General features: G+C 47.8%; 1 protein-coding gene across 1 annotated transcript in view; it reads left to right on the top strand.

Annotated features, from left to right (window-relative positions):
* The window catches only part of LOC134944053 (MAGUK p55 subfamily member 4-like), a 91,661-nt gene extending 77,847 nt beyond the window's left edge, over positions 1-13,814 (top strand). Inside the window, exons 6-7 of the mRNA XM_063932588.1 lie at positions 735-869; positions 13,263-13,814. Coding sequence (XP_063788658.1) covers positions 735-869; positions 13,263-13,448 — 321 coding nt within the window. The 3' untranslated portion in view covers positions 13,449-13,814. The remainder of the gene's footprint in view (positions 1-734; positions 870-13,262) is intronic.
* The last annotated feature ends 12,603 nt before the right edge of the window (positions 13,815-26,417 follow it).

The raw sequence follows: 26,417 nt of genomic DNA, 5'->3' as shown, positions 1-26,417 counted from the left end.
GCGCTCCATAGAGCCGTGAAGCAGCTCTATGAATGAAAGACCTGCGGGCGGCGCGGCTCTGAGCGGCGGGGCATTAAGCAGCGGCGGCGGGCGGCTTACATTGTGGCGGGCGGCGCTCTCAGAAAGTGTCCCCACACTGCGGGGCGGCAGCGTGAGCTGACCGCCCCATCCTCCAACATACCTGGACTCCTGTGGTGAGGCTATGACGGGGCTTCTCTGAAAGCACCGTCCAGCCTTTTCTGCAGGATGTCTGCACTTGGCTGTGAAGGTGCTCTGTAGTGAGGACCGACACGCCAGCAGCTGCTTCTAGCAGCTTCCACTATCCCGGACCAACGTCTTTTGGAAGGGATGTGGAGAAAGTGAAAAAATAAAAAATATAATAAAAATAAATTCAAAAGAAGTGTGGATGAGCCACACAAGCCTTGTTGCTACGATGAGCACAGAAAAAACACTGAGGTACTCTGGGATATGGAGGGGTGGAGTGTTCTAAATTTAAATATTCAGTGCCCTGTTCCTGCGGAAGCCGTCCATATCCCAAGAGTACTCCAGTGCCCCCTAGTGGATGAAAAAGAAAGAAAAGAAACCCTGCTGGAAGCATAGTTGTTTTCCATTCTCTAGACTTTACAACCGCTGAGCAGCAAATCACGATGTAGGGAATCCAGGGCACAGCACTTGTATTAGTGTCTATTGCTGCCAATGAGTTTTCAGCTTTTTCTTTTTCTGCTTTATTACAGTGTATTCCAGGGGCCCGAACACATGAACTTAAACCGTATATCATATTTATTAAACCACCAAGCAGACACTGCATGAGGCAGACCAGAGAGAACGCCCGCATCATCACAGATTACTATGTGAACCTGAGATATAAGGTAACTCCTGCTCATATACTATATTACATGGGCCGCACACATTGCTAATGGGATATAGCTGGCGTCCCGACAATTAGATTCTGAATGTAAGTATCAGGGGGGAGGGTCAGCATCCTGACTAATCCCGTACACAATCCTTGCGAACAGGTGATGTAATATCTGACCCTGACATGTTTCATTGTGTGTGATTTATACACAATGTATATTCTCCCCGTACTTGCGTGGGTTTCCTCCGGGTACTCCGGTTTCCTCCCACAACCCAAATATATACTGGTAGGTTAATTGGCTCCCAACAATAATTAACTCTAGTGTGAATGTGTGATAGGGAATATAGAGTGTAAGCTCACTGGGGCAGGGGCTGATGTGACTGATACTCTCTCTGTAATGTGTGTGTGTACATGTGATAGGGAATATAGAGTGTAAGCTCACTGGGGCAGGGGCTGATGTGACTAATACACTCTCTGTAATGTGTGTGTGTGTGTGTGTGTGTGTGTGTGTGTGTACATGTGATAGGAATATAGAGTGTAAGCTCACTGGGGCAGAGGCTGATGTGGCTGATACTCTCTCTGTAATGTGTGCGTATGTACGTACGTACGTACGTACGTACGTACGTACGATAGGGATTATAGAGTGTAAGCTCACTGGGGCAGGGGCTGATGTGACTGATACACTCTCTATATTCCCTATCACATGTACACACACATTACAGAGTGTAAGCTCACTGGGGCAGGGGCTGATGTGACTGATACACTCTCTATATTCCCTATCACATGTACACACACATTACAGAGTGTAAGCTCACTGGGGCAGGGACTGATGTGACTGATACACTCTCTGTAATGTGTGTGTGTACATGTGATAGGGAATATAGAGTGTAAGCTCACTGGGGCAGGGGCTGATGTGACTGATACTCTCTGTAATGTGTGTGTACATGTGATAGGGAATATAGAGTGTAAGCTCACTGGGGCAGGGGCTGATGTGACTGATACTCTCTGTAATGTGTGTGTACATGTGATAGGGAATATAGAGTGTAAGATCACTGGGGCAGGGGCTGATGTGACTGATACTCTCTCTGTAATGTGTGTGTACATGTGATAGGAATATAGAGTGTAAGCTCACTGGGGCAGAGGCTGATGTGACTGATACACTCTCTGTAATGTGTGTGTACATGTGATAGGGAATATAGAGTGTAAGATCACTGGGGCAGAGGCTGATGTGACTGATACACTCTCTGTAATGTGTGTGTGTACATGTGATAGGGAATATAGAGTGTAAGCTCACTGGGGCAGGGGCTGATGTGACTGATACACTCTCTGTAATGTGTGTGTACATGTGATAGGGAATATAGAGTGTAAGCTCACTGGGGCAGGGGCTGATGTGACCGATACTCTCTCTGTAATGTGTGTATACATGTGATAGGAATATAGAGTGTAAGCTCACTGGGGCAGGGGCTGATGTGACTGATACACTCTCTGTAATGTGTGTGTACATGTGATAGGGAATATAGAGTGTAAGATCACTGGGGCAGGGGCTGATGTGACTGATACTCTCTCTGTAATGTGTGTGTACATGTGATAGGAATATAGAGTGTAAGCTCACTGGGGCAGGGGCTGATGTGACTGATACACTCTCTGTAATGTGTGTGTGTACATGTGATAGGGAATATAGAGTGTAAGCACCACTGGGGCAGGGGCTGATGTGACTGATAATAGGATTTTGGTACTTACCAGGTAAATCCTTTTCTTTGAATCCATAGGGGGCACTGGAGTACTCTTGAGATATGGACGGCTTTAGCAGGACAGGCACTGATTATTTAAATTTAGTAACTCTCCTCCCCTCCATACTCCCATAGTACCTCAGTGTTTTTTACAGAGCCGAACAGGAGCGATAGAGAAGATGAACAATGGAGAATTACATATAACATAATGGACAACAATAAAGTTGACACATAACGTAACTGACAACTAACAGTTGACACCATAACCGATATAACCTGAACCTTTGAACAAGTCGGTGAGAATGTGTTACCATAATATCCACTGAACTTACCACAAGACAGGTAAAACTGCTCTGGGTGGGCGTCCAGTGCCCCCTATGGATTCAAAGAAAAGGATTTACCTGGTAAGTACCAAAATCCTATTTTCTTTTTCATCCACTAGGGGTCACTGGAGTACTCTTGGGACGTACCAAAGCTTCCCCCGTGGGCGGGAGAGCTGTTTGGCACCTATAACACTAGGCGGCCAAAGCTAGATGCTGATGCCGCAAACGTATCAAACTTGTAAAAGCGCACAAACGTGTGCACTGATGACTATGTAGACGCACGGCCATGCTGCGTCGTAGAAGCCCCACGACCAGCTGCCCATGAAGTTTCCACAGAACGTGTGGAATGAGCTGTTACTGATGTCGGCGGATGTAGCCTGGCATGAAGGCAAGCCTGACGTATGGTCAGTTTAATCCATCTGGATAAGGTTTGTTTAGACGCTGGCCAACCCATCTTGGCAGCATCATAGAGAACAAACAATGTATCCGTTTTACGTACTGTAGACATTCAGGCTACATAAACGCGTAGTGCAGGTACCACATCCAAAGCAGCTGAAGTTCCTGCCCCTTCTGATAACACAGGAACTACGATTGTTTGATTAATGTGAAAAGATGACACTACCTTTGGTAGGAAAGCGGGATTCGTCCGAAGTTCCGCTCTATCATCATGAAACACCAGATACGTTGGCTTGCATGACAAGGCACCCAATTCTGAAACACGCTTTGCTGAAGCTAAGGCTAGGAGAAAAACTGTTTTCCAAGTGAGAAACTTAACATCCACCTGTTGTAAGGGTTCAAAATATGAAGACTGTAAGAAATCTAAAACCAGATTCAAGTTCCCATGGCACTGTAGGTGATATAAAATAAGATTTTACTTACCGATAAATCTATTTCTCGTAGTCCGTAGTGGATGCTGGGGACTCCGTCAGGACCATGGGGAATAGCGGCTCCGCAGGAGACAGGGCACAAAAGTAAAAGCTTTAGGATCAGGTGGTGTGCACTGGCTCCTCCCCCTATGACCCTCCTCCAAGCCTCAGTTAGGATACTGTGCCCGGACGAGCGTACACAATAAGGAAGGATTTTGAATCCCGGGTAAGACTCATACCAGCCACACCAATCACACTGTACAACCTGTGATCTGAACCCAGTTAACAGCATGATAACAGCGGAGCCTCTGAAAAGATGGCTCACAACAATAATAACCAGATTTTTGTAACAATAACTATGTACAAGTATTGCAGACAATCCGCACTTGGGATGGGCGCCCAGCATCCACTACGGACTACGAGAAATAGATTTATCGGTAAGTAAAATCTTATTTTCTCTGACGTCCTAGTGGATGCTGGGGACTCCGTCAGGACCATGGGGATTATACCAAAGCTCCCAAACGGGCGGGAGAGTGCGGATGACTCTGCAGCACCGAATGAGAGAACTCCAGGTCCTCTTTAGCCAGGGTATCAAATTTGTAGAATTTTACAAACGTGTTCTCCCCCGACCACGTAGCTGCTCGGCAGAGTTGTAATGCCGAGACCCCTCGGGCAGCCGCCCAGGATGAGCCCACCTTCCTTGTGGAATGGGCCTTGACAGATTTAGGCTGTGGCAGGCCTGCCACAGAATGTGCAAGTTGAAATGTGCTACAAATCCAACGAGCAATCGTCTGCTTAGAAGCAAGAGCACCCAGTTTGTTGGGTGCATACAGGATAACAGCGAGTCAGTTTTCCTGACTCCAGCCGTCCTGGAAACCTATATTTTCAGGGCCCTGACAACATCTAGCAACTTGGAGTCCTCCAAGTCCCTAGTAGCCGCAGGTACCACAATAAGCTGGTTCAGGTGAAACGCTGACACCACCTTAGGAAGAAACTGGGGACGAGTCCGCAGCTCTGCCCTGTCCGAATGGACAATCAGATATGGCTTTTGTGAGACAAAGCCGCCAATTCTGACACTCGCCTGGCCGAGGCCAGGGCCAACAGCATGGTCACTTTTCATGTGAGATATTTCAAATCCACAGATTTGAGCGGTTTAAAATGTGATTTGAGGAATCCCAGAACTACGTTGAGATCCCACAGTGCCACTGGAGGCACAAAAAGGGGGTTGTATATGCAATACTCCCTTGACAAACTTCTGGACTTCAGGAACTGAAGCCAATTCTTTCTGGAAGAAAATTGACAGGGCCGAAATTTGAACCTTAATGGACCCCAATTTGAGGCCCATAGACACTCCTGTTTGCAGGAAATGCAGGAATCGACCGAGTTGAAATTTCTTCGTGGGGCCTTCCTGGCCTCACACCACGCAACATATTTTCGCCACATGTGGTGATAATGTTTTGCGGTCACCTCCTTCCTGGCTTTGACCAGGGTAGGAATGACCTCTTCTGGAATGCCTTTTTCCCTTAGGATCTGGCGTTCCACCGCCATGCCGTCAACGCAGCCGCGGTAAGTCTTGGAACAGACCTGGTACTTGCTGAAGCAAGTCCCTTCTTAGCGGCAGAGGCCATGAGTCCTCTGTGAGCATTTCTTGAAGTTCCGGGTGCCACGTCCTTCTTGGCCAATCCGGAGCCACGAGTATAGTTCTTACTCCTCTACGTCTTATAATTCTCAGTACCTTGGTTATGAGAAGCAGAGGAGGGAACACATACACCGACTGGTACACCCACGGTGTTACCAGAACGTCCACAGATATTGCTTGAGGGTCTCTTGACCTGGCGCAATACCTGTCCAGTTTTTTGTTCAGGCGGGACGCCATCATGTCCACCTTTGGTCTTTCCCAACGGTTCACAATCATGTGGAATACTTCCCGATGAAGTCCCCACTCTCCCGGGTGGAGGTCGTGCCTGCTGAGGAAGTCTGCTTCCCAGTTGTCCACTCCCGGAATGAACACTGCTGACAGTGCTATCACATGATTTTTCGCCCAGCGAAGAATCCTTGCAGTTTCTGCCATTGCCCTCCTGCTTCTTGTGCCGCCCTGTCTGTTTACGTGGACGACTGCCGTGATGTTGTCCCACTGGATCAATACCGGCTGACCTTGAAGCAGAGGTCTTGCTAAGCTTAGAACATTGTAAATTGCCCTTAGCTCCAGTATATTTATGTGGAGAGAAGTCTCCAGACTTGATCACACTCCCTGGAAATTTTTTCCCTGTGTGACTGCTCCCCAGCTCCTCAGGCTGGCATCCGTGGTCACCAGGACCCAGTCCTGAATGCCGAATCTGCGGCCCTTTAGTAGATGAGCACTCTGCAGCCACCGCAGAAGAAACACCCTTGTCCTTGGAGACAGGGTTATCCGCTGATGCATCTGAAGATGCGATCCGGACCATTTTTCCAGCAGATCCCACTGAAAAGTTCTTGCGTGAAATCTACCGAATGGAATCGCTTCGTAAGAAGCCACCATTTTTCCCAGGACCCTTGTGCAATGATGCACTGACACTTTTCCTGGTTTTAGGAGGTTCCTGACTAGCTCGGATAACTCCCTGGCTTTCTTCTCCGGGAGAAACACCTTTTTCTGGACTGTGTCCAGAATCATCCCTAGGAACAGCAGACGTGTCGTCGGAAACAGCTGCGGTTTTGGAATATTTAGAATCCACCCGTGCTGTCGTAGAACTACTTGAGATAGTGCTACTCCGACCTCCAACTGTTCTCTGGACCTTGCCCCTATCAGGAGATCGTCCATTTTCTTTGAAGAAGAATCATCATTTCGGCCATTACCTTGGTAAGGACCCGGGGTGCCGTGGACAATCCAACCGGCAGCGTCTGAAACTGATAGTGACAGTTCTGTACCACGAACCTGAGGTACCCTTGGTGAGAAGGGCAAATTGGGACATGGAGGTAAGCATCCCTGATGTCCCGGGACACCATATAGTCCCCTTCTTCTTGGTTCGCTATCACTGCTCTGAGTGACTCCATCTTGATTTGAACCTTTGTATGTAAGTGTTCAACTATTTCAGATTTAGAATAGGTCTCACCGAGCCGTCTGGCTTCAGTACCACAATATAGTGTGGAATAATACCCCTTTTCCTTGTTGTAGGAGGGGTACTTTGATTATCACCTGCTGGGAATACAGCTTGTGAATTGTTTCCACTACTGCCTCCCTGTCGGAGGGAGACGTTGGTAAAGCAGACTTCAGGAACCTGCGAGGGGGAGACGTCTCGAATTTCCAATCTGTACCCCTGGGATACTACTTGTAGGATCCAGGGGTCCACTTGCGAGTGAGCCCACTGCGTGCTGAAACTCTTGAGACGACCCCCCCCACCGCACCTGAGTCCGCTTGTACGGCCACAGCGTCATGCTGAGGACTTGGCAGAAGCGGTGGAGGGCTTCTGTTTCTGGGAATGGGCTGCCTGCTGCAGTCTTCTTCCCTTTCCTCTATCCCATGGCAGATATGACTGGCCTTTTGCCCGCTTGCCCTTATGGGGACGAAAGGACTGAGGCTGAAAAGACGTTGTCTTTTTCTCCTTTATACGGCAATACTTCCATGTGCCGTTTGGAATCTGCATCACCTGACCACTGTCGTGTCCATAAACAACTTCTGGCAGATATGGACATCGCACTTACTCTTGATGCCAGAGTGCAAATATCCCTCTGTGCATCTCGCATATATAGAAATGCATCCTTTAAATGCTCTATAGTCAATAAAATACTGTCCCTGTCAAGGGTATCAATATTTTCAGTCAGGGAATCCGACCAAGCCACCCCAGCGCTGCACATCCAGGCTGAGGCGATCGCTGGTCGCAGTATAACACCAGTATGTGTGTATATACTTTTTAGGATATTTTCCAGCATCCTATCAGCTGGCTCCTTGAGGGCGGCCCTATCTGGAGACGGTACCGCCACTTGTTTTGATAAGCGTGTGAGCGCCTTATCCACCCTAAGGGGTGTTTCCCAACGCGCCCTAACTTCTGGCGGGAAAGGGTATACCGCCAATAATTTTCTATCGGGGGAAACCCACGCATCATCACACACTTCATTTAATTTATCTGATTCAGGAAAAACTACAGGTAGTTTTTTCACACTCCACATAATACCCTTTTTTGTGGTACTTGTAGTATCAGAAATATGTAACACCTCCTTCATTGCCCTTAACAAGTAACGTGTGGCCCTAAAGGAAAATACGTTTGTTTCTTCACCGTCGACACTGGAGTCAGTGTCTGTGTCGACCGACTGAGGTAAAAGGACGTTTTAACGCCCGACGGTGTTTGAGACGCCTGGACAGGTACTAATTGGTTTGCCGGCCGTCTCATGTCGTCAACCGACCTTGCAGCGTGTTGACATTATCACGTAATTCCTTAAATAAGCCATCCATTCCGGTGTCGACTCCCTAGAGAGTGACATCACCATTACAGGCAATTGCTCCGCCTCCTCACCAACATCGTCCTCATACATGTCGACACACACGTACCGACACACAGCACACACACAGGGAATGCTCTGATAGAGGACAGGACCCCACTAGCCCTTTGGGGAGACAGAGGGAGAGTTTGCCAGCACACACCAAAAACGCTATAATTATACAGGGACAACCTTTATATAAGTGTTTTTCCCTTATAGCATTTTAATATATATAGTCATATCGCCAAATAAGTGCCCCCCCTCTCTGTTTTAACCCTGTTTCTGTAGTGCAGTGCAGGGGAGAGCCTGGGAGCCTTCCCTCCAGCCTTTCTGTGAGGGAAAATGGCGCTGTGTGCTGAGGAGAATAGGCCCCGCCCCCTTTTCGGCGGGCTTCTTCTCCCGTTTTTCTGAGACCTGGCAGGGGTTAAATACATCCATATAGCCCCCAGGGGCTATATGTGATGTATTTTTAGCCAGAATAAGGTACTATCATTGCTGCCCAGGGCGCCCCCCCCCAGCGCCCTGCACCCTCAGTGACCGCTGCTATGAAGTGTGCTGACAACAATGGCGCACAGCTGCAGTGCTGTGCGCTACCTTATGAAGACTGAAAAGTCTTCTGCCGCCGGTTTCTGGACCTCTTCACTTTTCGGCATCTGCAAGGGGGTCGGCGGCGCGGCTCCGGGACGAACCCCAGGGTGAGACCTGTGTTCCGACTCCCTCTGGAGCTAATGGTGTCCAGTAGCCTAAGAAGCCAATCCATCCTGCACGCAGGTGAGTTCACTTCTTCTCCCCTAAGTCCCTCGTTGCAGTGAGCCTGTTGCCAGCAGGACTCACTGAAAATAAAAAACCTAACAAAACTTTTACACTAAGCAGCTCTTTAGGAGAGCCACCTAGATTGCACCCTTCTCGGCCGGGCACAAAAATCTAACTGAGGCTTGGAGGAGGGTCATAGGGGGAGGAGCCAGTGCACACCACCTGATCCTAAAGCTTTTACTTTTGTGCCCTGTCTCCTGCGGAGCCGCTATTCCCCATGGTCCTGACGGAGTCCCCAGCATCCACTAGGACGTCAGAGAAATGGAGGTTGTACTCTGAGGACACCTTGCAGGAAGGTGTGTACAGTTGGCAAAAGAGCCAAACGCCTTTGAAAGTAAATTGACAAAGCAGATACCTGCACCTTAAGTGTAGATAAACGCAGACCTCCATCTAACCCCGTCTGTAGAAATAACAAGAGACGGGATAACTTGAAAGATGACGTCGGAAACTTCAGAGCTTCACACCAACCTATATAGGCACGCCAAATTCTGTGATAATGAGCTGCCGTAACTGGCTTCCTAGCACGTAACATGGTTGGTATAACAGATTCTGGAATGCCCTCTCTTCTTAAGAGGGCGATTTCAGCAGCCGCGCTAAATCGGGGTAAAGGAACGGACCCTGTTGTAACAGGTCCGGACGTAGCGGGAGCGGCCAAGGATCATCTGCGAGTAGCCCGCGGAGATCCAAGAACTATGCTCTCCGTGGCCAATGAGGCTCCACTAGTATGACTGTGGTGGACTCTCGCTTGATCCGCTTTAGCAACAGAGGAAGCAGAGGAAACAGATACACAAGGCTGTACGGCCATGCGATCGCGAGAGCATCCACTGCCACTGCCTTTGGATCTCATGTTCTGGACCATACTGGGGTGTTTGATGATTTTGGCGAGATGCCATCAGGTCCACCTATGGGTAACCCCACCTCTGGACCAACATGTGAAACACTTCTGCATTTAATGCCCATTCTCCTGGATGAAAATCCCGACAGCTGAGATAATCCGCCTTCCAGTTGTCCACTCCCGGACTGAACACTGCCGACAATGGGGCAGATGCATTAACCTGGAGAAGGCATAAGGAAGTGATAAACCAGTGATAGGTGCAAGGTGATAAAGGCAGCAGCCAATCATCTCCAATATGTAAATTCACAGTTAGGATCTGATTGGCTGGTGCCTTTATCACCTTGCACCTATCACTGGTTTATCACTTCCTTATGCCTTCTCCAGGTTAATACATCTGCCCCAATATCACCTGGTGACATTTTCCCTAACAGTCGAATGTACAAATGTACTGAGACTGTGCGTGGCTTGAGCACTAACTGTACCAGATGACGAATACTCTGTACCTTCTGTTCTGGCAGGTAAATTCTTTGATTCACCGTATCGAGAATCATTCCTAGGAATTGCAGTCGTTGCGACGGAATCAGATTTGATTTCTTGAAGTTGACAATCCAACCGTGCTGAATTTACGCTCTGACGGGTCTTTAAGTGTAGTAGCAGTTGGTACTGGAATGGTTAACTTTTTAAAAAGTTTTAACACCGACAAATCCACCATTGGAGGATTTTCCCATTTAGATGTCACAGACTCTGGAAACGGGTAACTAGACAGAAACCGGCGAGGTATAGAAAACAGTTTATCCAGATTCTTCCATGCCTCTATGAACTGCTTATTAAGAGATTCTGAAAAAGGAAAACATACTGGAGATCTGTCGTTTAGCAAATACCACCGCATCATTTGTAAGAGGGTCTTCAGTCTCTGTAAAATTCAGAGACTGACATTCCGCCCTGATGAGATTATCAATGCCCGGGCTGTCAATATCCTCACTATCTGACTGCTGGTCCAATTCACCTTCCTCATGTTAATCTTGCTCAGTAAGGTCTGGCATTGAATTGTCAGAATGCAACATAGTAGAAACTGGTAAATTATAAGACAAATGATAACTTTGTGACCTGAACTAGACTTGGACCTTTGCAAGGACTGAGACATTTCCCGAGACCCTTCTGGTATCTCTGGCGGTCTCACCCGAGCCTCAGATCTTGCCGCTTCCCGCTCTTGTCGAGCGGCAGGCCAATTCTGATTGCAACCCAGCCATTACATCCGCTAGTATTGCCCATTGAGGATCCGGGGATGAAATCGGAGTAGAAACCGTATGTGTAGCTGAATTTACAAAACATACTGTGCATGTGGTAGATCCATCAGGTAACACACACTTACAGACATTGCAGTTAAACTGCTTTTTTGATTTTGCCGGTGTCTTACTAATTATGTACACAGACAACACAAATATACAAAGACAGACAAGTCCCACGACTCAGTAAAATGTTACTAAGGTGTGTATACGGCCGAAGTGCAGTGCACGTGGCCAGACTATATGAAACCTGAACCAAAAGTCCTACTAACACCCCTGCGCCATCCGGTGGAGTAGTATTGTAGGACAACACCTTCCTGGAAGCAGGAAGCATGGTTAAAATGGCCCCCAGCCGTGTGCTTACATTCCATGTATAACATATCAATATCCAAGTTATAAATATGTGCCCTTAAAGCCGTGCCCTTAAAACCATGCCCTTAACAGTGACAGGTTAACATAATGCAGCCTTTTCTCAATATAATGCAGTCTTTCTTAATATAAGCTTAATGGCCTGCATAGTGCTGCATGGGCATTATCTCCCCCCGCCCCCCCCCCCCCCCCCCCCCGCCCCCCTGTGTCTGTCCTGCTAACGTCCTGTCCATATCCCAAGAGTACTACAGTGACCCCTAGTGGATGAAGAAGAAACATTCTATGTAATGTGTGTGTGTGTATACATGTGATAGGGAATATAGAGTGTAAGCTCACTGGGGCAGAGGCTGATGTGACTGATACACTCTCTGTAATGTGTGTGTACATGTGATAGGGAATATAGAGTGTAAGCTCACTGGGGCAGAGGCTGATGTGACTGATACACTCTCTGTAATGTGTGTGTACATGTGATAGGGAATATAGAGTGTAAGATCACTGGGGCAGGGGCTGATGTGACTGATACACTCTCTGTAATGTGTGTGTACATGTGATAGGGAATATAGAGTGTAAGCTCACTGGGGCAGAGGCTGATGTGACTGATACACTCTCTGTAATGTGTGTGTACATGTGATAGGGAATATAGAGTGTAAGCTCACTGGGGCAGAGGCTGATGTGACTGATACACTCTCTGTAATGTGTGTGTGTACATGTGATAGGGAATATAGAGTGTAAGCTCACTGGGGCAGAGGCGGATGTGACTGATACACTCTCTGTAATGTGTGTGTACATGTGATAAGGAATATAGAGTGTAAGATCACTGGGGCAGGGACTGATACACTCTCTGTAATGTGTGTGTACATGTGATAGGGAATATAGAGTGTAAGCACCACTGGGGAAGGGACTGATGTGAATAAACAAATATTCTCTGTAACGCGCTGCGGAATGTGTGCGCTATATAAATAATAATTGAATTTATGTATTTACCATTAAATCTTTTTCTCTGAGTCCAGTCTAGTAGGAGCTGGCACTTAGACTAGTATAACGTTAAAAGTTGCTCCTCCCCTCTGCAATCTGTGGTCTTTAATACAACTTCAAAAATAGCCCTGACCCTGGGGAGAACACACAAACTCCACACAGCTAGATATGAGGGAGAGCTCTGTTAGCTTGCACACAAATCAGCCAAGCTAAAGCCAGAATTCAGTGTACCCTGATCCCTGTTGGCTAGGACAGTGGTTCCCAAACTTTTGAGTCACAGCGCCCTAGAGTATCCAGATTTTATTTTTCCACGGCACCCCTAGCCCAAACGTTTGTTTCTTATTGAGAAATCTAGAAATAATTATTTAATTAAATAAATCGTGTTTATATTGTGAGGTGAGGGACAGGATATGCTTCGGTTTGTCCACATATTTTATTAAGGAGAGGCACCAGCTCTGTTTCGCCTATTCCACTGACCATAAATAATTTTACTTGATCCTGGCCCACTAATTCTACTGCCCCGGCCCACGGTGTGAGAAGCACTGGGCTAGCAGCTAAAGGTGCATACACACTAGACGTTTCGCTCCGTGAAAGATATCTAGCGTTTCCTCTGCCGGGCTGTGATGTTGTACAGTAATGTCACACCGCATGCAGCAGGGGTGGACACGGTATTGTGGTTCCGGGGTGGACACGGTGTTGTGGTTCCGGGGTGGACACGGTATTGTGGGTGATATCTGAGAAATTCTCTTCTCTGTAGGAAGAAGACTTCCAGGAGATAGAAGAATCTGCAGCAAAGATGGAAGCTCAGTTTCATCAGTTTTTTGACCATGTGTTGGTGAATGATGATCTGCAGTCGGCTTGTATCCAGCTCATGTCCATTGTCCGGCGGGCACAGGATGAACCACAGTGGATCCCAGCATCTTGGATCTGCTCCGATTCATAATAGTCAACGAAGTAAAGACGAGTTATCAAAGGCTTAGCGGCCATGGGAATATTATGTTACTTAGTGCAGACCTTAGATAGAGAGGAGCTACTGAGTGTGTAGACGGCAGAGACAGAATAACCTTTAGCAAGCCATCAGAATACTCACAGCAGCACAGAGTATGTCAGGAGATGCAGGAAGCAGCCACTTCCTGGAAAAGAGCAGAAAGCACCAGGGAAAATAACATCACAGGCAGCAGCCTCCACTCACAATAATGCAGGAAGACTGTGCTGTGGAAATGCATCTCATACAGGGAATGAAATCAGTGAATTCAACTTATTATTATTTATTTAGAACTGATTCGGCTTAAATAATAAATAGATTAACCTCCCAGCATCGATGTCCTTCTTCCATACACTACACATTTATGTTTTTGGAAATTGTTGTGTAAATCAGGACTGTGAATGCCACTCCTTCAGAAAAGACAAATGTATAATGAGCGCGTCTGTCCACTGGGGAGAATATCCACAGTCTGATCCAAACCCCGATATCACATCGGTCAGGTATGGAGGAAGACTTCTCATGCCCGACAGTTTGATGCACTGCTCAGTTACTGACCTGATGTGTACCGCTCTGAGGGGCAGATGTATTAAGCCTGGAGAAGTGATAACGCACCAGCCAATCATTACAGGTTAGAGAAATGATAGTTAGGAGCTGATTGGCTGGTGCGTTACCACCTTCTACTTATCACTTCTTTATCACTTCTCCATGCTTAATACATCTGCCCCTCACAGCTGGGTGACGGGCCCAATAACTGCACATTTATAATTCTGATAATCATCCCAATAACTGCAGAGTATCAGAATAATAATTGGAGTTTTGTACTCATTGCAAAATCTCTTCTGAGGGATACTGCATTCAGCCATTACATGTGGGTTATATAGGATGGATATGTCATACCTCCCGACATGACCTCTACAGGAGGACACAATGCTCTGCTCCTGCACTTCCCTCTTACTGTATGATTACCATCACCTGTGCTGTACCCCAATACTGACCTAGTGCTCATACCTATGTCATACCTCCCAACATGACCTCTCCAGGAGGACACAATGCTCTGCTCCTGCTCTTCCCTCTTACTGTATGATTACCATCACCTGTGCTGTACCCTAATACTGACCCAGTGCTCATACCTATGTCATACCTCCCAACATGACCTCTCCAGGAGGACACAATGCTCTGCTCCTGCACTTCCCTCTTACTGTATGATTACCATCACCTGTGCTGTACCCTAATACTGACCCAGTGCTCATATCTATGTCATACCTCCCAACATGACCTCTCCAGGAGGACACAATGCTCTGCTCCTGCTCTTCCCTCTTACTGTATGATTACCATCACCTGTGCTGTACCCCAATACTGACCCAGTGCTCATACCTATGTCATACACCCCAACATGACCCACTCCAGGAGGACACAATGCTCTGCTCCTGCTCTTCCCACTTACTGTATGATTACCATCACCTGTGCTGTACCCTAATACTGACCCAGTGCTCATATCTATGTCATACCTCCCAACATGACCTCTCCAGGAGGACACAATGCTCTGCTCCTGCTCTTCCCTCTTACTGTATGATTACCATCACCTGTGCTGTACCCCAATACTGACCCAGTGCTCATACCTATGTCATACACCCCAACATGACCCACTCCAGGAGGACACAATGCTCTGCTCCTGCTCTTCCCACTTACTGTATGATTACCATCACCTGTGCTGTACCCTAATACTGACCCAGTGCTCATACCTATGTCATACCTCCCAACATGACCTCTCCAGGAGGACACAATGCTCTGCTCCTGCTCTTCCCTCTTACTGTATGATTACCATCACCTGTGCTGTACCCCAATACTGACCCAGTGCTCATACCTATGTCATACACCCCAACATGACCCACTCCAGGAGGACACAATGCTCTGCTCCTGCTCTTCCCACTTACTGTATGATTACCATCACCTGTGCTGTACCCTAATACTGACCCAGTGCTCATACCTATGTCATACCTCCCAACATGACCTCTCCAGGAGGACACAATGCTCTGCTCCTGCTCTTCCCTCTTACTGTATGATTACCATCACCTGTGCTGTACCCCAATACTGACCCAGTGCTCATACCTATGTCATACACCCCAACATGACCCACTCCAGGAGGACACAATGCTCTGCTCCTGCTCTTCCCACTTACTGTATGATTACCATCACCTGTGCTGTACCCTAATACTGACCCAGTGCTCATACCTATGTCATACCTCCCAACATGACCTCTCCAGGAGGACACAATGCTCTGCTCCTGCTCTTCCCTCTTACTGTATGATTACCATCACCTGTGGTGTACCCTAATACTGACCCAGTGCTCATACCTATGTCATACCTCCCAACATGACCTCTCCAGGAGGACACAATGTTCTACTCCTGCTCTTCAATCTCACTGTATGATTACCATCACCTGTGCTGTACCCTAATACTGACCCAGTGCTCATACCTATGTCATACCTCCCAACATGACCTCTCCAGGAGGACACAATGCTCTGCTCCTGCACTTCCCTCTTACTGTATGATTACCATCACCTGTGCTGTACCCTAATACTGACCCAGTGCTCATACCTATGTCATACCTCCCAACATGACCTCTCCAGGAGGACACAATGTTCTACTCCTGCTCTTCAATCTCACTGTATGATTACCATCACCTGTGCTGTACCCTAATACTGACCCAGTGCTCATACCTATGTCATACCTCCCAACATGACCTCTCCAGGAGGACACAATGCTCTGCTCCTGCTCTTCCCTCTTACTGTATGATTACCATCACCTGTGCTGTACCCTAATACTGACCCAGTGCTCATACCTATGTCATACCTCCCAACATGACCTCTCCAGGAGGGACACAATGCTCTGCTCCTGCACTTCCCTCTTACTGTATGATTACCATCACCTGTGCTGTACCCTAATACTGACCCAGTGCTCATACCTATGTCATACCTCCTAACATGACCTCTCCAGGAGGACACAATGCTCTGCTCCTGCACTTCCCTCTTACTGTATGATTACCATCACCTGTGCTGTACCCTAATACTGACCCAGTGCTCATACCTATGTCATACCTCCCAACATGCCCCTTTCCAGGATAAAATGCTGTCCTCCTGCTCTTCCCTCTTAATTTATGTTTATCATCACTGGTTTTGAACAGGGTAATGGATAATAAAGATGTTTCAGCACATGTGATGGTAATCATACAGTAAGAGGGAAGAGCAGGAGCAAAGCATTGTGTCCTCCTGGAGAGGGTCATGTTGGGAGATATGGCTATGCAGGAACCAGTTAAAAGAGAGAGACACAGACACACACCTCCCCCATCCTCTATAACCTCTTCCCCCACCCCATATAAAACATTCCCCTTCAAGAAAAGGGGCAAGAGCCCAAAAACACAAGAGCATCAATTCAGGGAGGGATCAGTGTCCCCCAGATGGCCTTTGAGGAAGGGATTTTATGGTGAGTACATAAATCCAATTTCTTCTATCATCGATCTAGGGGACATTGTGTTTGGGAATTCCCACATATAATGGCTAAAGCAAGGCAAAAATATGATTTTAATTACCTACCGGTAAATCCTTTTTGCGTAGTCTGCAGAGGATGCTGGTGTCCACATTAGTACCATGGGTTATAGAGGGGTCCAGTAGGAGCCTTGGGCACTTAAAGAAATTAACAGTGTGGGCTGGCTCCTCCCTCTATGCCCCTCCCACCAGACTCAGTCTAGAAACTGTGCCCGAGGAGACATACATACCTTGAGAGAAGGATTTAAAAGGACAGTGGTGAGACTCGAACCATCACACACAAAACAAGAGGAAAGCCAAGCTCACCAAACTGACAGGAACAGCAACAGCTGAACCAACAGTACTTTACTGAAGAAACAGTGCAGGAAAACACGAAGCACAGGGCGTGCGCCCAGTATCCTCTACAGCATGGGTCTTCATCCTGTGGCCCTCCAGCTGCTGTGAAACTACACATCCCAGCATGCCCTGCCACAGTTTTGCTATTAAGGTATGCTAAAACTGAGGCAGGGCATGCTGGGATGTGTAGTTCCACAGCAGCTGGAGGGTCGCAGGTTGAAGACCCATGCTCTACAGACTACGAGAAAAGGATTTACCGGTAGGTAATTAAAATCCTATTTTCTCTTACGTCCTAGAGGATACTGGGGTCCACATTAGTACCATGGGGATGTACCAAAGCTCCCAAACGGGGTGGGAGAGTGCTGAGGTTTCTGCAGAACTGATTGACCAAACTGAAGGTCCTCTGCGGCCAAAGTATCGAACTTGTAGAACTTAACAAACGTGTTTGAACCCGACCAAAGCAGAGACACCCCAGGCAGCCGCCCAGGAAGAACCCACTGACCTAGTAGAGTGGGCCTGTACAGATCTTGGAACCAGCAAACCTGCCGCAGAGTAAGCATGCTGGATAGTGAGCCTGATCCAACGAGCAATAGACTGCTTTGAAGCAGGACACCCCATTTTATTGGGATCATAGAGCACAAACAGCGAGTCCGATTTTCTGTGACGAGCTGTCCGCTTCACATAAATCTTCAAAGCCCGCACAACCTTTAGGGACTTTGAGGTAAATAGGTGTCGGTAACCACCGAAACCACAACAGGTTGGTTGATATGAAACAAAGACACCACCTTTGGAAGAAATTGCTGACGAGTTCTGAGTTCGGCTCTATCCTCATGAAAAATCAAATAGGGGCTCTTGTGCGACAATGCCCCCAGTTCCGACGCCCGCCTGGCTGAAGCCAGGGCCAACAGTTTGACGGCTTTCTACGTAAGAAACTACCACCTCCTGTAAGGGCTCAAACCATTCTGTTTGGAGGAACTGCAACACCACGTTGAGATCCCAAGGGGCCGTGGTAGCCACAAAGGGCGGTTGGATGTGCAGAACACCCTTAAAGAACATCTGAACCTCAGGGAGGGAAGCCAATTGTTTCTGGAAGAAAATGGATAAGGCCGAAATCTGGACCTTTATGGAGCCCAGGCGCAGGCCCACATCCACACCTGCTTGCAGAAAAAGCAGAAAACATCCCAGTTGAAATTCCACCGCAGGAAATTTCCTGTTCTCACACCAAGAGACGTATTTTTTTCTAAATACAGTGGTAATGCTTGGATCAAAGTCGGAAAAACCTTATCTAGGATTCCTTTCCGGGCTAGAATTAGACGCTCAACTTCCATGCCGTCAAACGTAGCCGTGGTAAGTCTTGATAGATGAATGGCCCCCTCTCGAAGAGGAAGAGGCCACGGATCCTCCAGGAGCATGTCTAGTAGATCCACGTACCAAGACCTTCTTGGCCAGTCCGGAGCAATGAGAATTGCTTGACCCTTTTCCCTTTTTATTCTTTTCAAAATCTTTGGGATCAACGGAAGTGGCGGAAACACATACACCATCTGGTAGACCCATGGGGACTCCAGAGCTTCCACCACCACTGCCTGTGGGTCCCTCGACCTGGAACAATACCGCTGGAGCTTCTTGTTTAGACGAGAGGCCATCATGTTGAGTTGTGGAATGTCCCACCGACGTGTCAAGCACCCGAACACGTCCGGGTGGAGGCCCCACGCTCCTGGGTGGAGGTCGTGTCTGCTGAGGAAGTCTGCTTCCCAGTTGTCTACTTCCGGAATGAAGATTGCCAACAACGCTACCGCGTGTCTTTCTGCCCAGAGGAGAATTCTTGTCAACTCTGACTTTGCTGCTCTGCTCTTCGTTCCGCCTTGTCGGTTTATGTACGTTACTGCCGTCACATTGTCCGACTGAACTTGTAGATTATGTGATGCCTGTAGAAGGGCGTTGTATATGGCCCTTAGTTCCAGAATGTTGATTGAAAGAATGGTTTCCTGACTTGACCGTTTTCCTTGGAACTGTTCCACCTGGGTGACTGCTCCCCAACCTCTGAGGTTTGCGTCTGTGGTTAGCAAAATCCAGTATCATCTCCAGGAACAGAAGCCTCCGTGTTGGTTCCAGGTGAGATTTTGGTAGGTTCAGAATTTACCCGTGATGCTGGAATAGTCAAGTTGAGAGGGCAATGTTGTCCAACAACCTCTCCCTGGATGGTGCCTTGATCAGCAGGTCGTCCAGGTACGGAAGTATGTTCACTCCCTGTTTGCGGAGGAGAAACATCATCTCTGCCATTACCTTGGTGAACACCCTCGGTGCTGTGGAGAGGCTAAATGGCAGGGCCTGGAACTGGTAGTGACAGTCCTGTAATGCAAACCTTAGATAAGCCTGATGAGGCGGCCAGATTGGAATATGACGGTACGCATCTCTGATATCCAGAGACACCAAGAATTTCCCTTTCTCCAGACCCGAGATCACCGCTCTCAGCGACTCCATCTTGAATTTGAACACCCGTAAATACGGGTTCAATGACTTGAGGTTTAAAAATGGGTCTCACTGAACCGTCCTGCTTTGGTACCACAAACAGGTTGGAATAATAACCTTTATTCTGCAGCTGAGGCAGAACTGGAACAATAACCTGAGTCTGTACCAGTTTTTGAATTGCATCCTGTAAAATAATACTTGCCCCTTGAGAAGCTGGTAAGCCTGATTTGAAGAATCTGTGAGGTGGGAGTTCCTTAAACTCCAGTCTGTAACCCTTGGTAATAAGCTCTATGACCCAGGGATCCTGGCATGATGTCGCCCATGTGTGACTGAAATCTCTTAATCGGGCTCCCTCCTGCCTGTCTTCCAGGCAGTGCGGTCGACAGTCATGCTGAAGGCTTAGAGGAAGCAGAACCTGAGTGCTGTTCCTGTGAACCTGCAGTCGCTGGTTTCTTGGGTTTACTTCTATAACCTTTGAAGGCTGTAGAAGAACCTTTGGTCTTATTTTTACATGTTGCTGTCTGAAAAGACTGCAGAGTCGGAGCCAAGTGGGTCTTCCTAGGTGGAGGAGCTGCGGAAGGAAGGTATGTAGACTTACCCGCCGTAGCCTTGAATATCCACGTATCCAGTTCATCTCCAAACTGGGCCTCACCTGTGAATGGTAGGCTTTCCACACCTTTTCTGGGATCCGCATTCGCAGTCCACCGACATAGCCCTCTGCGTGCTGACACTGCCATGGCCATGGTGTGTGCATTTAGCAAGCCTCTCTTTTTTTGGCCTCTACCATAAAACTTCCAGAGTCATGTATATAGTGTAGGAGTAAAACAATCTCCCCCTTTTGTAAGGAATCTAATCCCTCAAGTAGGTTACCTGACCATTTTGCAATGGCTCTTGTGATCCAAACACAAACTATAATAGGTCTATAGGCTACTCCCGCAGTTGTGTACAGAGATTTGAGAGTGGTCTCTATCTTGCGGTCAGCCGTGTCTTTTAAGGAGGCTGCCCCCGGGACAGGCAAGACTATCTTGCGTGACAATCTAGATACAGATGCATCAACAATCGGTGGGTTTCCCCATTTTTTCCTATCATCCTGAGGAAAAGGGAAGGATGTAATTAACCTTTTAGGGATCTGAAACTTCTTGTCAGGATTAACCCAAGTTTCTTCAAATAGGGAATTTAATTCCTGAGATGCAGGGAAAGTAACAGAGGATTTCTTTATCACATTAAAATAGGATTTTGGTACTTACCAGGTAAATCCTTTTCTTTGAATCCATAGGGGGCACTGGAGTACTCTTGGGATATGGACGGCTTCCGTAGGAACAGCACTGAATATTTAAATTTAGAACACTCCTCCCCTCCATATCCCCGAGTACCTCAGTGTTTTTTACTGAGCCGAACAGGAACTATAGAGAGGTTGACAATGGAGTATTACATATAACATAACGGACAACAACGAAGTTGACACATAACGTTACTGACAACTAAACAGTTGACACCATAACCAGCACTTGATAAATTTGAACCAGTCGGTGAGTGTGTGTTACCATAAGATCCTCTGAACTTACCACAAACCAGGTAAAACTGCTCTGGGTGGGCGTCCAGTGCCCCCTATGGATTCAAAGAAAAGGATTTACCTGGTAAGTACCAAAATCCTATTTTCTTTTTCATCCACTAGGGGTCACTGGAGTACTCTTGGGACGTACCAAAGCTTCCCCCGTGGGCGGGAGAGCTGTTTGGCACCTGTAACACTAGGCGGCCAAAGCTAGATGCTGATGCCGCAAACGTATCAAACTTGTAAAAGCGCACAAACGTGTGCACCGAAGACCATGTAGCCGCACGGCAAAGCTGCGTCGTAGAAGCTCCCCGACCAGCTGCCCATGAAGTTCCCACAGAACGTGTGGAATGAGCGGTTACTGATGTAGGCGGCTGTAACCTAGCATGAAGGTAAGCCTGACGTATGGTCAGTTTTATCCATCTGGATAAGGTTTGTTTAGACGCTGGCCAACCCATCTTGGCAGCATCATAGAGAACAAACAACGTATCCGTCTTACGAACTGAAGACGTTCGGGATACATAAACGCGTAATGCGCGTACCACATCCAGAGTTCCAGAATGTGCTGTCAACACAGGAACTACTATTGGTTGATTGATGTGAAAAGATGACACTACCTTTGGTAAGAAAGCGGGATTCGTCCGAAGTTCCGCTCTGTCATCATGAAACACCAAATACGGTGACTTGCATGACAAGGCACCCAAATCCGAAACACACCTTGCCGAAGCTAAGGCTAGAAGAAAAATTGTTTTCCAAGTGAGAAACTTTATATCCACTTGCTGTAAGGGTTCAAAATATGAAGACTGTAAGAAATCTAAAACCAGATTCAAGTCCCATGGCGCTGTAGGTGGAATGAATGGAGGCTGTACTCTGAGGACACCTTGGAGAAAAGTGCGTATAGACGGCAATAGAGCCAATCGTCTTTGAAAGTAAATTGACAAAGCAGATACCTGCACCTTTAGTGTAGATAATCGCAGTCCTCCATCCAACCCTGTTTGTAGAAACAACAAAAGGCGGGATAACTTGAAAGATGATGTCGGAAACTTCCGAGCTTCACACCAACCTATATAGGCACGCCATATTCTGTAATAATGAGCTGCCGTAACCGGCTTCCTAGCTCGTAACATGGTTGATATAACCGATTCTGGGATGCCCTCTCTTCTTAAGAGGGCGGTCTCAACAGCCACCCCGTCAAACGCAGCCGCGCTAAATCGGGGTAAAGGAACGGACCCTGTTGTAACAGGTCTGGACGTAGTGGGAGCGGCCAAAGATCGTCTGCGAGTAGTCCTCGGAGATCCGAGAACCAAGCTCTCCGAGGCCAATGAGGCGCCACTAGTATGACTGTGACAGACTCTCTTTTGATCCGTTTTAGCACCAGAGGGAGCAATGGAAACGGTGGAAACAGATACACAAGGCTGTACGGCCACGCAACGGTGAGAGCATCCACCGCCACTGCCTTTGGATCTCTTGTTCTGGACACATACTGGAGCGTTTGGTGATTGTGGCGAGACGCCATCAGGTCCACCTGAGGATAACCCCATCGCTGAACCAACATGTGAAACACTTCTGGATTTAATGCCCATTCTCCTGGATGAAAATCCCGACGACTGAGATAATCCGCTTCCCAGTTGTCCATTCCCGGAATGAACACGGCCGACAATATCACCTGGTGGTATTCCGCCCAATTGAGGATTCGAGCTACTTCCCGCATTGCCATGCGGCTTCTCGTTCCTCCTTGTTTGTTGATGTATGCGACCGCCGTCGCATTGTCTGACTGCACTTGGACAGGCTGAGAGCGAAGCATGTGCACTGCTTGTCGTAGCGCATTGTAAACTGCGCGGAGTTCCAGGACATTTATAGACAGCAATCTTTCGTGATCCGCCCAGAGACCCTGGAGCTGACAATTTTGAATTACCGCTCCCCAACCTCTGAGACTGGCGTCCGTAGTTAGAATTATCCAATTCCAGCCTCCGAACCGTCTTCCTGCGGTTAAATTGTGTTCCTTGAGCCACCAGAGCAGAGACACTCTTGCCCTTGGCGACAACCTCACCCTGTGGTGAATCTGCAGATGCGAGCCCGACTACTGGGCGAGCACATTCAGTTGAAATGGACGCGAGTGAAATCTTCCGAACTGAAGCGCTTCGAAAGCTGCCACCATTGTGCCTAAGAGGCGAATGCACAAGTGTACAGACACTGTGCGTGGCTTGAGCACTAACTGTACTAGGTGGCGTAGAACTTGTACTTTCTGTTGTGGTAGGTAAATTCTTTGATTGACCGTATCGAGAATCATACCTAGGAATTGAAGGCGTTGAGACGGAATTAGATGTGATTTCTTGAAGTTGACAATCCAACCGTGGTGAACCAGTACATTGTACGTTAGCAGCGCATGTTGGAGAAGCATCTGTTGAGACGGAGCTTTGATGAGCAGATCGTCTAAATACGGAACTATTGTCACTCCCAGGGATCTAAGATGAGCTATCATCACAGACATCACTTTGGTGAATACCCGAGGCGCTGACGACAGGCCAAACGTTAGAGCCTGAAACTGGTAATGGTTCTGGCGTATTGCAAACCGTAAGAATTTCTGATGAGGCTGCCAAATTGGAATGTGTAAGTACGCATCCTTGAGATCTAGCGCAATCATAAATTCCTTTGGCTCTAAACCCGCAATCACCGAACGCAGAGACTCCATCTTGAATCTGTAGTAAGTTACGTACTGATTGAGACCCTTTAAGTTCAATATTGGTCTGACTGAGCCATCCGGCTTCGGTACCACAAACAGACTGGAATAATAACCCTGACCCTGCTGATGTACAGGGACCGGAATCAAAACTGCTGAATCCAGTAGGGACTGAATGGCAATTTGCAGAACCGCCCTCTTGTCGTCCGACAGAGGCAATCCTGTCTTGAAAAACCGCAGAGGCGGAAGACAGTCGAACTCTATTTTGTAACCTTTTAACACTAAATTGCAGATCCACCCATCCGCGGATGTGTGGACCACGCCAAATGGAACGTCTGAAGGCGTGCTCCCACAATCGGAGAACCGAGATGGGCTGGTAGCCCGTCATGCCACTGGTTTGTCGGTAACCTTAGCGTCCTGGCGACTTGTGTTGGTTTGTTGGAAACCACGTCCACGTCTAGCAGGCGTGGCTGTTCCTCTGCCACGTCCTCGAAAGGACTGAGGTCTAAAGGATTTGAACGAAGGTCCAGCGTACCTCCTTCTTGATACCGGTGGAGGCAATGGTAAGAAAACAGACTTACGTCCGGTAGCCTCAGCAATCCATGCGTCCAATTCAGAACCAAACAACTTCTTGCCATCGTAAGGCAACGCCTCTATACCTCGTTTGACCTCTGCCTCCGCATGATAAGCACGCAGCCAGAGTGCTCTTCGTGCCGTAACTAGCGACGATGAAATACGAGAAGTGAGTTGACAGACGTCAGTAGACGCTGTACAGAGATACTCTACAGCCTCACTCATTTGATTTGCAAGAAGTATCAGGTTTTCGTCATGTAAAGCAGATTTGAGTTCTGTAATCCATATTATGAGCGCCTTAGTGACCCAGATGCCAACCAATCCAGGTCTCAGCATCACACCTGCTGCTACATACATGGACTTTAGCATAGTTTCTATCTTGCGATCTGAAGGGTCTTTAAGCGTAGTAGCTGCTGGCACTGGTATGGTTAATTTCTTGGTAAGCTTCGACACTGACGAATCAACTATTGGTGGATTCTCCCATGTACATGTTACCGAGTCTGGAAACGGGTAACTAGACTTAAATCTGCGAGGTATAGAAAACCGTTTATCTGGATTCTGTCGTGTTTCTACTAACATCTGATTCAGAGATTCCGAGACAGGAAAACTTATTGGAGTTCTTTGTCGTTTAGTAAATACGACCTGATCATTTGTGAGAGGCTCCTCAGTTTCAGTAAACTTCAGAGACTGACGTACCGCTCTGATGAGATCATCAATGCCGGAACTGTTAAAATCCTCCCCATCTGACTCCACTTCGCCCTCCTTACCCTCATCTTGTTCCGTGAGATCTGGCATGGAATCATCAGAATGCAACATAGCAGAAACCGGAAAATCATAAGACACATGAAATTTATCCCGTTTACCCAAAATGGATTTGGACCTTACGCAAGGCTGAGACGCCTCCGGTAGTTCTGGCGGTCTCACCCTAGACTCAGATCTTGCCGTTTCCCGCTCCTGTCGAGCGGCGGTCAATTCTGATTGTAACCTATCCAGTACATTTACTAACATTTCCCACGGAGGGTTCGGTGAGGAAATTGGCTGTAAAACTGGAGCAGAAATCGTATTCTGAACCGAATCCACAAAACATACTGTACATGTGGTAGATCCATCCGGTAACACACTGCTACAGACTTTGCAATTATGCTTTTTAGTTTTTGCTGGTGCCTTACTCATTATGGCGACAGACAATACAATACACAAAAAACAGACACTTGCACGTCTCTGTATATATATATATATATCTGGCCAAGTGCAGTACACGTGGCCAGTACTATGAAATGTGATCCCAAATTCCCACTAACACCCCTGCGCCTCCGGTGGAGTAGAGATGTAGTACTGGAACGTTCTGGAATCACAGCAGGAAGACACAGGAAGCATGGTTAAAATGGCTGCCATGCTTAACTTATAATCACAGTGCAGGCTATTGTATTCATACTGATATTATAAACCGGCTGTGTAACCATCCCTGTTAGTAAAACAGATATATATATTATATATATATTTCACTGCTGATGATGCTGCTGTACCTCTCGCCCCCCCCCCCCCCCCCCCGCGCCTGCTCCGTTGTGAATGCAGTGCGGGCCGGCCAGCGAGTTCGTGGGGCCGCCAGCAGGACTTGGAAGCGGGACAGGGAGCGCGCTGTGAAGCGCTATGATGAACAAGCGGCGGGCGGAGCAGCGGACGGCTTCTGAGAAGCGGCGGTCGGAGCAGCGGTGGGGCTATGAGAAGCGGCGGCCGAGCAGCGGTGGGCTATGAGAAGCGGCGGCCGAGCA

The sequence above is a fragment of the Pseudophryne corroboree genome, chromosome 7 (genome assembly GCF_028390025.1).
Source record: "Pseudophryne corroboree isolate aPseCor3 chromosome 7, aPseCor3.hap2, whole genome shotgun sequence".
Lineage (NCBI taxonomy): Eukaryota > Metazoa > Chordata > Amphibia > Anura > Myobatrachidae > Pseudophryne > Pseudophryne corroboree.
The sequence above is the reverse complement of the archived record's forward strand: the minus strand, read 5'-3'. Positions and strand labels throughout refer to the sequence as shown.